The sequence below is a fragment of the Lingula anatina genome, chromosome 1 (genome assembly GCF_051362555.1).
Source record: "Lingula anatina isolate TDL-2025a chromosome 1, LinAna3.0, whole genome shotgun sequence".
Lineage (NCBI taxonomy): Eukaryota > Metazoa > Brachiopoda > Lingulata > Lingulida > Lingulidae > Lingula > Lingula anatina.
In genome coordinates this window covers 56,778,855-56,796,523 of record NC_141767.1, presented here as the reverse complement: position 1 = coordinate 56,796,523, position 17,669 = coordinate 56,778,855, and the positions used below count along the sequence as shown (strand labels likewise).

Sequence of the window (17,669 nt, the reverse complement as noted above, 5' to 3'; positions counted from 1 at the left end):
TACTCTAAAACAAAACGTGATTGGAAATATGTTTTTATTAGTCAATGATCAATTAATGCTACAAATATTTGAATGTTAAAAATATGAAGGGTTGGAGAGAACAAATCACTCTTACATTAGAAAATTTTGAGACTTTAAAATCTTCAATAAAGTGCCCAGTTACAAAGTATGTGCAGATATAAGTATCATAACTTAAACTACATAAAAAAAGAACAGCTCCATTAAAAATCTATTAAAAGATTTTTTCCAAAATATAAATGCTAAAGTTTTTTTACAGTTTTTGCTACAGTTTTTTTAGCACAGAATCAGTTCAAGCTGCAGTTTCATGTTGGTTTACAGATGATTCCAGTAACCTATGTTTCTTTGGGCTGGTTTCTTGACTGTTCTCACTGAAAACTTCACTGGACAATCTCTTCTGTGGGTTAACAGGTTCTACTTCTGCAAAACAAAATTGCAATTTTACAATAAGATTAAGTTATATAACAGTTATCCAAACTGATAAGATTTATTTTTTGAAAAACATACTCAACATCAGTACAGCTGTATTGTACTCATTACTTTTACCTTTCTGTGCATTCTCTTTGTCAGATGTTGCCACAGCCTCCTGTTCCACTTCTCCAGTTTCTGGTTCTTTGTGAACCTTAGAATCTTGTGGACTCTCCACTTCTTCATTTGCTTGGGGTTCATTTACTTTAATCTCCTCACTAATTTGTTCATTGGGGTTTGCCTAGAAATGTTTAAAGTGCTTTATAAAGAATAAAAAGGTCAATTTCCAATAATTTAAAGACAAAATGATAATTGCAACATTTTTTTACATATTAAAGTATATCACACTTCTTGTACACAAAGTAAACTTTAATTATGAGTTACCAAACTGTTTAATAAATCAAGTGCATGTGAATAAATCTGATAAAAAAAACTTTTTGTACATTTTGTAAATGCGTCAGGAAAATTTAGTATCAATATACCTGTACTACTAGTACTAGTATGGGCAATTTACCTCAGTCATGTCTGTAGTTATACTTGGTGCAGTTGGTTCCAATGGTGTATGTTCTTCAACCTGAATTTGGACTTTTGGGGTATCCATTCTGAATAAAATACATGTATATAAAACACAGCTTTAGTACTTTCACATTTTTGCAACTCCTACCCAGCCACAAAAAAATGTCGCCCAAAACGCATTCCAACTTCCTTTCGATACCTCTCCCAAATTAGATGAAAAACAATCTAAAGTTAACTAGAAAACTGTGTAACGTTATGTTTTCAGTCCTTTTTATAAATATTTGCATTTCTGTTTACTCAGCCATATACCCCGACATTTTAATTTTTTCATTTGTAGATGTACCAGGTGAAGAACCGGGATGACTGGAAACAGGCTGTTAATGATGATCTGAACTATATGTAATATTATAAACGATTCAAAAATTACAAATCAAATGTGCCAACCAATAATAATCGCTTTTTACATATTTTGATGAATGGCAATTTGACAGACCGACCTTATTCAAATTTAATTCACAAACTCCACAAACTTCTGCAGCTTCTCCTGTTTTCAGTTGTGCAGAGGCGGCACTGAGAGCAGACGAACTCGCACCTGCTCATGTGATCTGTGTTGTCCAATCACGTACGTCTAATCTCTACTCTAATCAACAACATTTTTAGTGCGTTTATGGTTTCTTTTATCTTTGTATGCCCATTTTAACCTGCACTTTAATTAACATAAATATCTGAATTTTGCAGGAAAATTGAGGCTATGCATTGTATATTCAACATCTACTTAAAGTGTATCACAACTCGAAAATTAGGTGAAGGTCATTAAAATGGCGACTGTCGATACGGAAGTGTTATCGTTATTGTTAAAAGTAAGTTGCACTGGGCGGGTTGAACTCTGCACAATTGAGGTGTTTTCTTATATTTACGCTTACACATAATATGGAAAATCACCCCATGTCATTTTTAGTTTCACCAATCAAATATATTTTCGGGGGCGGATCTAGAATATTTTTTAAAGGGGGGGGGGGGGGGGGGGGAGTCCGTTTTTTGGGATTGACAGGCCTCTGATTGCAAGGCCGACTCACCATCTTGGCGTGGGGCGTCAGGATCGGGGCACGATTGAGGGCCCCGTAAAAAATTGGTGTTCTGGGGGGGCAAATGGTGCCATTTGGTACGGTTTAGAACTATGATTCAGCTAGTTGTTTTTTGGTGTTTTTTTTATTATTATCAGAAATCGAAGGGGGGGGGGGGGAGTCAGGACCCCCCTGACCCCTCCCCTAAATCCGCCACTGCATTTTTCTAAAGTGTATTTCTTCTACCAGGTCCATCCCGGGGTCTCCTAAATTGCGCAATACAGCGAAATACATTTGAAAAAAAAAAAAAAAAAACAGCCCAGTCACAACTAAACATGAGAAAAGGTTCTATTTTCTCTTTTAAATACTCTCAATTTGAGTTGTTGGGTCTGAATGTCAATTGTTTCATGACCTAAGCAATTGGGGTTTAACTCAAGATTGTGAAAATATAAGGTATTGGCAGTGGTGCTTGATGCAATATTCTTTAACATCAAGCACCACTGCCAATACCTTATATTTTCACAATCTTGAGTTAAACCCCAATTGCTTAGGTCACAAAAGCAAAAGCAAGGTAAGAAACAAATGTGTAATTCACTGGAATGGATGAATGTACAGCATGTTACACAGTGCATCTGTCAGTTATGGTTGCTTCTATTTGTTGATTTGTATTTATTCATTACAGGCATCTTCAAAAGACTTTGTGGCCAAATTGTGCAATGAGGCTTTCCTATACAGAGACACTGTAGTTATACCTGAGGCTTTAATTCAGAAAACATCAGAAGGACTTTCCATAGAAGTGCAAGAGAGTAAAAATGTAAGTAACAAGAATTCCTTTAGTTAATTATGGTTTAGTATTTATAACTAAAATTAGACATTCTTATGTCATCTGAATGGAAAAAATTATTTTCATCCCTTCATTATTAGTACATGTAATTTTACTATTAGAAATATTTATATGTTTTAAGATTTGATGTATCCAAAAACTTTGTCATCAGTTCACATTCTTCTTTTCATTCAATTTAGTTATGACCAGCTACAGTTATACTCATGAGTAAATCAATCTTACATCTCCCTAAATGTGGTTATTGATTGTTTCAATAATATTCAAATATTAAAATTTAGGTAATGGCCACCCCCACTCACTTTAAAGTGGTGCAAGCCCTTAAAAATTGAGGATAATTTAATTGACAATGTTAGAAAAGCTCTCAGTGATTTGTCACATTACAACATGACTTTTTTCAATAAAGAAATTCAATTAAATCCCATAGTAAACTTTTTGTGATACATGAAGAAAAGTTCATCTGTTGGATCCCAGCAACTTCAAATGGATAATATTGATAACTTAAACATTATCTACTTGCCTTGATTAGCTGTAAACTTGTATAGGGAGATCCTACAGGTATTTTCAACTAGAAGAGCACTCAGAGAGCACAAACCTCCACCAAGGCAGCTCAGTTCTCATTATTGTTCATTATTTATTAATTAACTCATTGATTAACTTACTTTCATCATTAATTTATTTATAAATTAGCTCAATTTTTGACAGTATAAAATATTAACTGATAATAATTAATTGTTTGATCACCACCAAAATCAAGCCCATTGTTGACCTATTCTATGACCTATTTATTAATGAACTAATTAATTATTTGATTACTTGTAACCAATCACCACCAAAATGTAATTGTTTGTTACTTGCCCCCTCCCAACAGTTTTGGACAATTTTTATCAAAAACTGTCCATAACTTTTTCCATAATATTGCTAACAGACAGCTAGAAAAATGATTAAAGGGATAATAACTCTTCGTATGAGATCTATATTTCACAATAAAAACATTGTGAATAACTCATAGAAATATAATATATTCTGTTTTACCACAAAAATGGCAATTATAGCTATTATTCTGATATCTGAGCTTGTCTTTAGACCACGTGACCTCCATTGATGGCTATACTCTGTTAAAATCTCTTAAGAGATTTTAACAAAAAACCAAACTTTAAAGAAAAAAACCAGGGACAAACTTTGAATGTAAAAATGGATTCATTAATCATTGGTAAGTATGGGAAAATTGTTGTTTACTCCAGGAAAATTCATTTTTTGGCCGAAACGAAGAGTTATTATCCCTTTAATTTATAATTAACCCTTTATTAAATAATGTAACATAATCTAGTCATTTATTACTAGGTCCTCTCCAGGCAGTTTCTGAAAATTTCATCAAAATCCATACACAACTTTTTGCATAATTTTGCCAACAGACAGACAGACGGTCACACACACAGGCAGACAGACAGACAAACAACCCAAAACATAACCTACCAGGTGGAGGTAATAAAGCCATATACAATAATAAATATATTAATAGCTACATTTGACCTTTCTTTCCATATTACTTGGATTACTGTGGATTTGCGCATGAAATCTACTACAAAACACATATCCTAAATACTTATTTCTATTCAGATTATGAGAGAAAAGGTGTATGGGAAAATAAATCTCAGCCTCTTTTCTTTGCTGGAAGTTCAAAATTTGAGGTGCTGGAAATCTTGAAACCCAAGATCTGCTTTTTAATCATTTTAGACTTTGGCTGTATGCAAAGTTGTGCAAGCTCTTGAAAATTGGTGCTAATTAAATTGACTTATATTGATGCATAAAGAACCTTGGAGTCACCCTGTTTCTGGTCCAAACATGCAGTGTATTAATTTTTTTAAAAAAGTATTTATTTAAACCATTGAAAATTTAGATAAAGAACTATTGACGACATTTTAATCTGATTAATTTTGATTGAAGGCATTTTGTTTCTAATAACCAGTTTGGAGGTTATCATTTCATCTTTTTAAGTAGTTAAATTATTCAATGCTAAATATTTATGTTATATAACAGTTTTGTCAAACATTTCAGCTTCTAAATCACTTAAGCATTCTTACCAAAAAGGCAGTATTTCAAGGTCAAACAGAACCAGCTGCTGTGCTTAAAGTATTTCCAGGTAAAGTTTTACCACTCATTGTTCTCATGTTTCCATTTTTATTTCAAATATTTTCTCATATATGCTATGTTGCTTCCTGTCAGGCTATATAACAAAATGCAAGTACTAGTACTGCAGTTTGTTTTTACTAAAAAGGACATGTTTAATGTATACATTGTAACTGTGCTATCATTTTGAATAATGTTACCCTCAGTGTATAGGTTCTCATAAAATTCCACTATGTTGAGACTTGACTTAAAGAGAATTACATACTTTTATGTTAATACAGATTTATATTAAACCATATTCAACAGGATATCTACATTAGTTTTATATGCCTGATGGGGGTATATGTCAAAGCATTGGAATTTACCCTCACTTTTAAGGCAGGAATTTGCCACAAAATAATAAATAGCTCTCTCCTGATCCTCAGATTGGGAATTATTTTTTAACTCTCGCTTAAACCATTGTTCTTATTTTAATGACATCTACACTCGTGGTTCATTACCTGATAAGTGTGTTGAATGCATATTTTATTTCATATTATAAATGACGCTATCATTTTAACTGCAGGGAGCATGTAGTATTTGAAAATATATAAAATTATAAATTTCACTAAATTTATACAAAATTGTCAATTTTTAAATTTTTTTTTACAAGATAACATAGAACTATATTGACATGTTCCAGATTTAAAATGCATTTTAGAGTAAGAGTTTTTTTTTTTTTAATATTTAGACATTTGTCAAGAATTGCAGTGAAATTCAAAAATTCATTAATATTTGTTCCCTACTGAAGTGTACTTGTTCATGATAAACCTTTTAATTTTTTCATATTATTTTAATGATTGCTGAAAATTAAGTACACATATAGCTAATAATGGTAAAAATATGTTGATTTTCAGATGGATTTCACAAAAACCTTAGGGACCTACTTGCCAAAATTATCATTGAGAACTTGCCAATGTGGAAAAACCATGCAATTAACAATCAAGGTATGTGCCTTTATAAACACACAAAATTAAGAAGAAAACTTCAATCATTTTTTTTAAGTTTAAAAATAATATAGAACTCAATCACTGTCCATCATTAGAATAAACATTGACTTGTCAATGATATTTTGTTTACAGTTTCTTTGCCAAGGCTTCTAGACTTTGACTGGAGAATAGACATCAAGACCTCCTCTGACAGCATAAGCAGGATGTCAGTTCCAACATGTATTATGCAGTTGAAGGTATAAGATTACACAAGATATGGTTTAAGTGGTTTGATTCATGAAATTTCGAAAATTTTGTAAAAAATAAATACAAGAATTACTCAAACTTTTCACTGGGGAAAATTATGAATTTTACAGATACTTAAAATTAGATCAATCTTCTTTAATGGTAGCAACAAAATTAAAAAGCAGGCTTCTCAAAAGTTCTATTGTATGCAGTAAAAGTGCCGCAAATGCTATACAGAAATATACTTTTTGTGATTATAAAATCATATACAGTATATATAGAAGTTTGATAATTTTTGCCCTTTGAAAAAATCGAATAATTACCGTATGCATTTCGTTGTGACATTCTTCTCACTTTTTCAAATTTGTAAAAGTAGTGACAGCTGGACATGCCTTTGAGACTGGAAATTCAGGGTTGAATGGCAAATTGAAGCTGACAGTTTCTAGAATAATGAACTGAATCTTTAGTATGGCCTAGTAAACAGGTTTCTATTGCTTTGTTTATCAAGTTACCATTGGAATTTCTGAAACAGGGCATCGTTATCAATTTTTTTCAGTTTTGAAGTGATATAGTAATAAAAACATTTTATCTTGTCTGCTTTCAGGTCCAGGAAAATTCCACTAAAATTGATAGTGTGCCAGAAGTGACTAGTATGAATGTTGAACTTTCTAAAGAGACACTAGACACCATGTTAGATGGACTTGGTAAAATAAGGGACCAGTTATCATCTGTGGCATCTAAAGGAAAGAAATAGATAAATATAATAACATATTGAAATTTGTTCTAAAAGAAATGATCATTGAGAACTATCATTTGTAATTTGTTCACTGTGATTAAATAGTAGGTATCAAAGAAGAACAGGATAGGCAAGAAAATAAGCAACATGTCCCAGAGTAACCCAAGTTTTAAAACCTATTTTGTCAAATTGTCTGTATTGGAACAAAGTTGAAAAATTCTCTTATATGTGATATCAAGAATATTCTGTATGGAGTAGGTGCATGGAAACAGATGTAAGACAAACACTAAGAAAACATATAATGTGAGATTTTATTTCAGTGGGTTTTCTAAAGTAAATTTAGAGACTCAGCACTTGATTACATAACATACATAGCATTATTCTGTCAATCATTGTTCTATCAGTTAATCTACCAATGCCACGAAATGTACTATCGATAATTATTATTTTTACATGTAACTATATAATAAACATTGAAATATAAAAAAAATTAATAAATTCATATCTATGTAAAAATGAGATGTACTTGATGTTTGTAAACAAAACGCTTCTGCTGTCACATTCCCTTCTATAAACCATTTATGGTATTTCATCCAAAGACGTTGTAGTCATGGTTGAATAGTTTTCCTGACTTTCCTTTGTTGTATGACTAATAGAAGATTTTACAGTGAACATTGCTGCATTTTAATGTTTGTGTACTAACCGGACGTTGGGAGCATATGCTTAATGTTATTATCATTTCTAAAAAAATTACACTGAAAATTAAACTGACTAAAAATTAAACCGACCGAAATCCAAGTAACTTGTGATTGTGAAAGTTCTGTCAGAGTGATTGAAATGACGTAAGTTTCTATGGCAACTGCACTTTGTGTACATCTTACTTGTAGAAGTTTGCGCGCTTAAGTACTGTGCCAAAGCTGTATGGATTAATCATTCACTTTGCTCAAATCTGGCCAGTTTTTAGTTAAAATAAAGCAACCAGAGTGTAACCGTTAAGTATGGCACTAGCGCAACTGAAATGACCTTCAAATATCTGACACTGGTGCACGCGATCCCGCTGTTTTTGGCGTCTTCTCCTGCTGGCATTCGAGTACTCGTCGGAATTAATTGCGTTGTTAGATAAAATGTTGTTTTCATGGAGTTTTCATTCTCTGAGGCGTCTTCTGCTCCATCGCTTACCATGCTGATTTCTGTAGTCATTTCATCGTTGTCCGGTGTCTGAGGACCCCCAAAGCTACTGCCAACATCTAATGATTTAGTAAAAATAAACTTCTTGAATATTTCAAATCATGTTGTTATGTAAAACCAAAGAAATGAAACAAATTATTCGTTCCCGTTACTTTCTAGTACAAATGAGATTAGACTTCATCAATGAAACGGAAAATATTTTGACTAACCTTTGACTGTATTGAGGAAAACTGAGAGAAGTATAGCGTGAAACAAGATTGCAGTGCTGCGGTGCATAGTGGTCTGAAATAAAGTGATATCAAACATTTTGGCTTAAATACGCTTTAAAAATAGCAAATGGAAAAAAACCTATAGTAAACTGTTGAATAAATAGTTCTTCTCAGAAAAAATATTTTCTTGGGTAACTTTTAAGAAAAAACTGAAGAATATGACAACAATTTGTCGCTCAGCACTTTCTAGACGTAACACGCCATTACAAAACAGCTCCGTGTACGTTCTTTATAGCTTTAAGAGTTCCTTGTAAAAATGAGCTCTCTTTTAAAGAAATGGTAGTAGGCTATTTCTAATTACAAGACATATTCACACGGATATTTAATGGATGTATTTAGTATTTAATATTTTGTTTACTTTATTCATTAATCTAATCAAAACAACCTGCGTTAGATGTACGATTAGGTATGGCCTTCATGGTATGGCTTTATCATCCACAATTTTTTAAACAGAAACTCAATTTTTTTATCACAAGAATTTACAGTCTAGGAAAATTTCACTGTCATTTAAAAATGAGACCAAGCTGCCTTGGGTTTGCTCTGGACGTACACAGGTAGGCCTAACTTACCGATAGTTGGCAGATCACTAGGGTAGAAGGCTCCGGTCTGCACTCAATATTTCCCTCGCAGTTGGAGCATATATATATCATGTTTTTTCGAAATTTAGGTCGCCCCCACTAGGCTGCAAAATCCACAATCTCTCAAATCTTTCCTGGTTGCTAAAAGCATTATAAATGTATCAAGTGGAAAAATCGACTTGTTTCAATGGCATGTGCCGCCTTTAATTATTCACTAATGTGCAAATATGGCTAAAAGCATTTATTTGTCGTTTTTATAAAATTGACGGATTTATTCGAAAAGGAGTCTGTAACAAAATCCAAATGTTTAACACATTCATTTTTTTTAATGCAATGAACAAAATTAACGAATGTGACGAGTGATGTTTAGTCAGAGATCTCTGCCGCCTGACAATAATAGCAAAGTGTTAAAATTGAGAAAGGTTTGTTTGCCTAACAAAAACAATTTTTAAAAAATTAATCTAGTTCCACACAAAACAGAAAATAAACAGCCTTTCCATTCTAAATCTTAAATGTAACCGTATTTCGACGATGTGTAAAGGTTTTGATTATTTTTTTTCCTATGAGATGTGGTATCACGAGCAAGAAGCTAAAACTGGGGTTTGAGTATTTCACCTAAGTATCATCACTATATATATTTCATAAATAAAAAAAAACGACTTTAACATGTGCTGAGAGGAACCCAAGTTCCACCACAAAAGTAGCTGTGCACTGTACACAAGAGGGACCCCGAAAAAGAGGCAGACCTAAGACCACACGGAGAAGGACCGTTGAAGCAGAGCTCATGAGAGAAGGAGAAAGCTGAGGAACCATTCAACACCTGACTCGTGACAGAGAGCAGTGGAAGATCTTTGATGGTGCCCTAGACGCCAGACGACGTAAAAGGAATTGATGGTGACAATATGATCAAGTTGCAATGACATTAGAGGGTTCGATAGGTTATAAAGGTCTATATACATGTGAAAATATAAACCAAAATAGCTTTTTCCTCGTTTCTTTTATATTAAATACTTATCTCAATATAAGGCCAATAACAATAAAACACTTAGGGTAAAAAAAAATTATTGTTGTTTTATTTCTTAACAGCTTTTTCCCCTACTCACAGTCCGGTGCCATCGTTTGACGTTACATTTTTGTTCGTTTGTTTGTTAAGAAGAAATGAGCCCCTAATTAAAGCGTTACATTAAATAAAGGCATCATTTCATTATTTCTTTACTGATAGAATAAGTAACCCTTTAAGAACATACCCTGGCATGAAATTGTAGTATTATTATGTTGCTATTAAAAGGCGTTAAAATGTATTAATGTGTCTACATCTTTATATAGTCACATTTCTTTAATAGGAGGTTCGGGGGTTCAAAAGAAGCCAACTTTTCGCCAGGAAAAGTTCCCCCCTAGGTAAAAAATTATCTAGGTACATGAAGGTTTCATGGTAAAAGGTCCACTTATTCAGAAAAAGAACTCTCCTTTTGAAATTGCTGGCTACGGGCCTGATTTACTTAACTGTTTACACAAGTACTTTCGCCTTTCTATTGGCTTTCTCTCTATATTTAATTCTATAAAAAGCAACAATGCCTGTCCCATCAATTTGAATAAAATGGATCGCCACTTTACGCATATTGGGAGCCGATTTGCGCTGAAAATGAACGTCTCACATTACAAACAAATTGGTCTCACCAAACGCATTTCCTTTAAGTCATTATACATTTATACTAGTAAGTAAACAATAAAACCCCTGGTAACTTCAGCATTTTTTTAAAATCCAGTATATAGTAGCATATCTTAAACCGCAAAGAAAATTGTGGTATCAAAGGCAGAAAATTTCATTTTCTGCTATAGGAAAAAGTTACGCTTGCTTGCTTTCTTAGGAATTTTGCTACGTATAGATGTCTAAAGCCTAGATTATATTTACACGGGCGCCGTTTATCTTTCCTGAGTGCATGGTAATCTCAAAACAGTCAGACATGCCTGTATGTAACATTTTATGCAAAGGGGAAAGAATAAAACAAGTTTGCACCTTTAATTACTTGGGCTTCACAATAACTCCAGATGCCAGATGCGACACAGAAATAAAGAAGAGAATCGCTTTGTCTAAAGACACATTCACCAAGATGAAGCCCATCTTTACCAACAGAAATATAAGACTCAGCACCAAAATCAGCACTGTGAAAGCCTTCATATGGTCCATCCTTCTGTACGGATGCGAATGCTGGACGCTAACAAAAGACCTCGAAAGAAGACTTGAAGCAGCAGAAATGTGGTATATCAGAAGAATTATGAGAATATCATGGACTGAAAAGAAGTCAAACGAAGAAGTAATGGAAATGGACGGGTACAAACGATCCCTACTCAGAACCATCAGAAAAAGACAATTACAATTTTTGGGCACATAATCAGAGCTGATGGAATAGAAAAGCAAATACTGTGTGGAAAGATTTGTGGTACCAAAAGCAGAGGAAGACAACGCACAAAATACACAGACAGTCTGAATAGCTACGCAACGAGGAAAGAATCCCCCAAGAATGAACTCATCAGGAGAACTGACAACAGAGAGGAATGGAGGGCCATGATTGCCGATGTCTGCAACAGACCTGGCACATGAAGAAGAAGAAGAAGTTACAGGCTACGCCGAGTATGTCTACATTACGTGCGATTTCGCACGGCCACCGTTTACCTCCGCTCAGACGCCGTACGAAAAGGGTATTACGGGCAGTAGGCCCTATACGTGTGCCGTACGGGCGTCGCATTTCAAATGTAATCTAGGCTTAAGTTTGCCTCTTATGCCATAGACTCTCAAAACTTTATTAAGAGGATTATTTTAGCTTTTAATTTCTTTCTCTTACAAACAAATGTTAACTCCAAAAAGAAAATTCAAAATTCAAGCATATTCACAGGATGGGTTATAAATCCTGTTTGTTCTCTCGTTATCATTGTGGTATAGACGTTATTTTTTAATCTGTACGTGCTTGCGTGCGTGTGATTGTGTGAACCCGTAAATCCATCTACAGAACATGTCAACTTGCAAGACAATAATTCCAATAAACAACTGGAGATTCATTTGTTGATTGCTTTGGGAAAAATCAACTGAGGTTTACCAGCCAATATTTCGTCTGCTGACAGTTACACGTCATCTGCCCTAAGCCAACATCAGGAACAACATGTCCCAGGGTAACCCGAATTTTAAAAACTATTTTGTCAATTATCTGGAACACTGCCCTAAGCAGCATCAGGAAAAACGGAAAGAAAACATTAAGATATTATACTAGGAATCACGTGACACCCCGGTTAAAATTCTTGAAGTTTAAAACCCAATATAAATGATGTGACTGAGTTACCCTAACCAAATTGCACTGCTCAAGGGGGGGGGGGGGGGGGGGGAGGAGGGGGGGGGGACTGAACCATCATGTCTAATTGGTGATAGGTTGTAATATTTATCACAGCCCTTATTTCCTTGATTAAGTCTGACGGTAAACAGACGTAATATTGGCTGGTGAATCTCAGTTAAAGCTAATGACAAAGGGAATTCTAGCTGTTACTGAAAACACATACCACATAAAACTGTTCGTCTGTGCCTCACATTTTTATGGTCTACGGACAGACAGAAAAACTAATAAACACATTTTCCGTAGATATCTAATTATATTTCTTCTCATATGTCTACAATTTGAATACTGGCTAGAAGATAAAGGTCGAGTCAGAAAGGAGCTATTTATCGCGAACAAATAATGTACGAGTCAGTTTACGCGCAATAAGACTACAATTCACAAAAAATATATTAATTTATACGCCGTGTATTTGTTTTTTTTTTCATTAACTTTCATATATATATAATTTTACTGAAATGGTTTTGTACTGTAGCCTCATAGGTCATTTTAAAACAAACAAACAAACAAACAAACAAACAAACAAACAATAAGGATATAATTAAGTATCACACAACGCATCCCGTCATATCTCTCAGCAAAAGAAAAGAATATCTACACTTTTTTCAACTAATGGACACTAAGAGGAAGCAGAAACAAATCCGTGATCGCCAGTCATTTCAACGATAACCCTTGGTTAAAACATATTTAATGAAAGCAAATTTCAATTTTCAAACTAATTGGTGTTTCAAATTAATTTGAGTTTTCAAGTAAGACAGACATTAACGAGGTCAACAAAATGCATACAACTGCAACAGGACGCCGAATTATTATCTTCTTAGCAACACTTAAGATTTCACGATAATGTATATCTTACAAATTTATTCAGACCATGTTAATTTGACTAAGATAAGAAACAATGGTCAGAGAAATTTATCAAATGTGCGTCCTAATAGTTTCCAAGCACAAATAGAAAATATTTACACCCTTTTGAATTTTAAAGATCACTGTGGTGCAGTTTTCTTATATTTTCCTTCAGGTGTTGCGTCGGTCACCTCACATTTCCAACAGAGAGAGAATTCATCTGACTGGGGACCAAAGACATATAAAAGTATGGTTTTCACTTATTCCAAAAAATAAAAGCTTTACCTGTTTCCAAGACAATCGTGTTTCAAGCACCTTATTTACGTCTGTGGATATAAACTAGTTGTGTGATAAAACAATTTTCTATCATTTCAGAAACATCATGAAGAACTTTGTGGTCCTGGCTACTTTTACTTTTGCATTACTGCTACTCTGCGGTAAGTTGTCTGCTTGCAAAAATTCAAGCGTTTGTATTTTTTAACGTTTCCTTTTTGGTGCAAAATACAATGATTAGAAGCTGTTACGTTATGAACTGTAAAGAAAAAAATATAATAGTTGTATTCCGAAAGTAAAGCAAACGGAGGTTGGCAAAAAGGAGTTAATAGTTATTTATTTTCTTATATTAGCCACGTACAAGTCATCCTGTATTGGCGTACTTGTACACTATGCAATAAATACTATATATTATTTCAGATTTAACTAAAGCTCAAGTCAATAATACTAGCAACGGTACCGATCCCAATGCCGGAACTACAGCCTCCTCTCTGGAGGCAACCACTAGTGGGACAGTCGTCAATTGGACTCTGTCTCTAGTCATCCTCATTTGCAGCTTTCTGGTTGCCTTGTTTGCATCAAAATAACAATCTGAAAGATTATTGGCTTAATTGTCTCAATGTTTAAAACAATAGTTTGTTTTTCCATTTAGTATGACTTATCTAATATAATTAATGGCTAAGTGATTTTATTTGTCAATTGCTATTCCAAGAAATGAATGTGACAAAATATGAATATGGGCGGAGGGAAGTTTTGGGAGAATTGACAACCTTCTGTGGTTTGAACTTTTCCAAGCACCCGCAAACAGTGTTTAAGTCGCACAGTATTTCCAGCTGTTTGATGGTTTGGAATATGATTTGATTTCAATCGGATTGGCTGGAAACAAGCGGAGCCAATGACTACAAGTCTACAACCGTGACTGCCCTGGAGGAATCATTCAAATGAATAACAACTCTTTTATTGATAAGCCAAGTGTGAAGACTGGTGCCTGCAGGGCATCTTGTATGAAAGCTCCGATGCGAAACTAAACATTTGTGCTCAAATAAAATGCAAAAAAATGACGTACTGTTCGTATCATTTTAATGTATTTATATTTTATATTAATCAAAACACCAAAATATAAAATTTTCCAGCGAGCGATTAATGTTAAAAGTAAAGAAGGCCATTTTTAGGAACAAATGTTATGTTACTCATTAGCGTTTAGCTTTATATAACTAGAAACCTGGCACCTTTAAAACATTTAATCATAAAAGATGGAAATAATGCCAAAATTCATATTCAGAGATGCTTTGCGGTTCGGACTTGCCGAATTTTTAAAAAGTTAAATGCTCTTTGAATCCTTTTTGATGAGAACTGGACTTTTGCTTGTCAGTGAAAAAATCGAAAACGCCACTAAATTAAGATTAAAAGGTATAATGTCCGCCTTTGAAACCGTCCCAAAGTCATGTTTCCTATACACACTGGACAATAGAAGTGTCACCCCTACTGAACCATTACTTTGGGGGAGATAAATGACTGTGGAATGATATGCTCCTGGTATCATTTTATTAACATCAAATTTCACCAAAAAAAAAAAAAAAAAAAAAAAGGGTTCTGACTGAACAATTCAACTGTTTCGATATTCTGACATTGCTTATATTCCGCCTCTTCAGGTTAATAACTTTGATTACTCTGATTCAGGGGGTGAATTCATTGTCCAGTGTGTGTATCTTTTATGTCCTGTAATTCAGATATAAAAATATTAAAACCCGTCAAATATGAAAGTATCTGTTGTTGATATATCCTTCTGGAATATGCAGGAAGATATGGCGAAAACATTTTGGATTTAAGCATCTATACTGACAGTCAATGAAAACGCATCAGAAAACTTTCTTGTACTTTTGTAGTCTTGTACTTTTACCGAGAATCGATTCCAACCATTGTACAAAACTACAAATGCACTTGTTTGGTCATAAGAGAGTGGGCTGGCTACTCGGATCTTTAAAATTTCCGCTTCAGTGATTTTGTGATCAGCTGTTACAAAATCATGTGTTTTTCCTAATTGGTGTGAATTAATCAGGCTCACTATATGGTGATTAATTAAGCATATTTAAGGTAGTCACCAAATCCAGTATGACACATGACAAAAAAGTTCTGTGATGCCACGTCTGACACTGGAAGAGCGACTGCGGGCCCTGGGGATACTGGAGGCTGGGCGGAACCAAAGAGATTTGATCACGTAACTTTGCATTTTAATGATCTTTTTTTAATTATCTTTTCTGACCTTTATTTCACCTTGTGTGACTGAATAATGGCTCATATTTCACATGAAAACTGTTATTTTCTAAATGTGCCAAAGGAACTTAAAATATTATTTGATAAATAAATGATGCGTTTTCATTGACTGTCAGTATATTACATGCATATCCTAGTGCAAGGACAATTATTCGAGATTCGGTGAAAATTACTTTTTTCAAGAAAAAGTCTTTTGACGGGAAAATCTAGGATATGATATCTTTAATGTACTTCTCTTTTATATAAAAAGCTTCCGATGTTTCTAAAAGGCTATCCTACTACGTAGTTGCTGTGAAAATACAATATGAAAGCTTCTGCTAAATGTTCGGTTAATTTGTGAAAGAAATATAAAATGTGGCAAAATAAGTGAGCATTCGAAAAAAGGGCCCCAGTTGCGACTGACAGGCTTACACCCCATTTCCATAGATTAGATCGACCTACTTTAGATCGACCTAACTCCCTGGGGGTTCACGCTAAATAGCTGTCAGCCGGGCGGACACGAAAGTTAATTACCCCCTTTACAGCTTGTAGTAGGCGGGACGGACATTTAAGTCGGATTATCTGAAAGTAATCTAGTGAGACTCCCCGCGGGGATAGATCAATCTAAATCTATGGGAATAGAGCCTTACATAACTTCTAGGCTGCATTATCAGAGCTTTTAGATCGATCTATCCCCGCGGGGAGTCTCACTAGATTACTGTCAGATAATCCGGCTTAAATGTCCTTCCCGCCTACTACAAGCTGTAAGGGGGTAATTAACTTTCGTGTCCGCTCGGCTGACAGCTATTTAGCGTGAGCCCCCAGGGAGTTAGGTCGATCTAAAGTGACAAATAGTAAATCCGGTTGCCGCTTCTCTAGTTAACCCCCTGAAGTGATGAAAATACGCAGAAAATCACTGCGAACAACTACAGAAATGATCATTTTAGTCATTATATGCCCCAAAAAGTGACGTTCTCCCCCATTTAGTCTGTTTGGTGCACCCATGATAAAAACACAAATTATATAAATTTGATCAAATTAATCAATGATGTATTCACATTAAAAATTAAGAAATTTTCAGTGATTGTATAAAAATGTGCAGAAGCCTGATCGGAGCTATGACCCCCACTGTATCGTGTTATCTTCAATAAGACTTGTTAAGTTGATTTTAATACAAGTGCAATTAATAAGGCTTGAGTCGACCTAACAAGAAATGTCATGCTTCAATATTTTTATTTACGTTTTTTATATGTGCTTTAGTCTTGTGTCTCTTTGCATTCATTTTATTATCAAGGACGTGTCGTCCGAACGTGTTTTAGCACTAAAAATCATGCGTTTACACTTTCATTTACGTTTAACGTATGTTTCTATACGCATTGGCATTTTTATCTTCGTTTTTTATATTTACTGTAATAGCACATACCAAAAAACGTAAATATAGGAGTGCAAACGCATGCCAACACGTGTTCCAGTTTTTGCAGCAGCGGTCAAAATAGTACTTAAATCCATCTACCTAAGCATCCACTCCCTAGCCATGACATTCCTTTTCTCACCATCATTAATTAATTATCTGGGTCTTTGCTATCACAATCCTACGAACACAGTGAAACAGAGAAAAGCGAAGTCACAATGTAGTATTCTCAACAGTCGCAATCATGGTGCTGTTACGACGTCCGATTGATATATCATTAGGTCCCTGTGTTTAAAATGATAGGTCTACTGCTTAAAGGTACAGAAATTCTAGTAAACAGAATAGTAAATATATCCAAAAGACCACAAAATGATCTCGCTTAATCTTCTCATATGAGTAAGGACTTAAATTCTACATGTGCTGTGCATCTTGTAGTCTAAGCCGCAACTGACGCCCCACAACCCCCTTATACCAAAATTAGGCT

At 34.3% G+C, this 17,669-nt stretch overlaps 2 protein-coding genes and 2 long non-coding RNA genes across 4 annotated transcripts; 2 read left to right on the top strand and 2 right to left on the bottom strand.

Moving 5' to 3' along the window:
* Positions 1 to 17: 17 nt before the first annotated feature.
* Positions 18 to 1,630, bottom strand: LOC106172130 (uncharacterized). Its single transcript, XM_013552729.2, has 4 exons — positions 1,500 to 1,630; positions 1,001 to 1,088; positions 565 to 727; positions 18 to 438 (listed from the first exon to the last, which is right to left on the bottom strand). The coding sequence occupies exons 2-4, from the start codon at positions 1,085 to 1,087 to the stop codon at positions 311 to 313; spliced, it is 378 nt and encodes a 125-aa protein (XP_013408183.1). The 5' UTR covers position 1,088; positions 1,500 to 1,630; the 3' UTR covers positions 18 to 310.
* A 95-nt stretch (positions 1,631 to 1,725) lies between these two features.
* LOC106172127 (COMM domain-containing protein 9) lies at positions 1,726 to 7,506 on the top strand. Its single transcript, XM_013552726.3, has 6 exons — positions 1,726 to 1,862; positions 2,749 to 2,880; positions 4,966 to 5,050; positions 5,934 to 6,023; positions 6,159 to 6,262; positions 6,856 to 7,506. Exons 1-6 carry the CDS (start codon positions 1,821 to 1,823, stop codon positions 7,003 to 7,005), a joined length of 603 nt encoding a protein of 200 aa, XP_013408180.2. The 5' UTR covers positions 1,726 to 1,820; the 3' UTR covers positions 7,006 to 7,506.
* A 294-nt stretch (positions 7,507 to 7,800) lies between these two features.
* LOC147764811 (uncharacterized) lies at positions 7,801 to 9,175 on the bottom strand. Its single transcript, XR_015332231.1, has 3 exons — positions 9,014 to 9,175; positions 8,385 to 8,457; positions 7,801 to 8,234 (listed from the first exon to the last, which is right to left on the bottom strand). It is a non-coding gene; the product is annotated as an uncharacterized LOC147764811 (long non-coding RNA).
* A 4,173-nt stretch (positions 9,176 to 13,348) lies between these two features.
* Positions 13,349 to 14,603, top strand: LOC147764810 (uncharacterized). Its single transcript, XR_015332220.1, has 3 exons — positions 13,349 to 13,495; positions 13,624 to 13,685; positions 13,942 to 14,603. It is a non-coding gene; the product is annotated as an uncharacterized LOC147764810 (long non-coding RNA).
* The last annotated feature ends 3,066 nt before the right edge of the window (positions 14,604 to 17,669 follow it).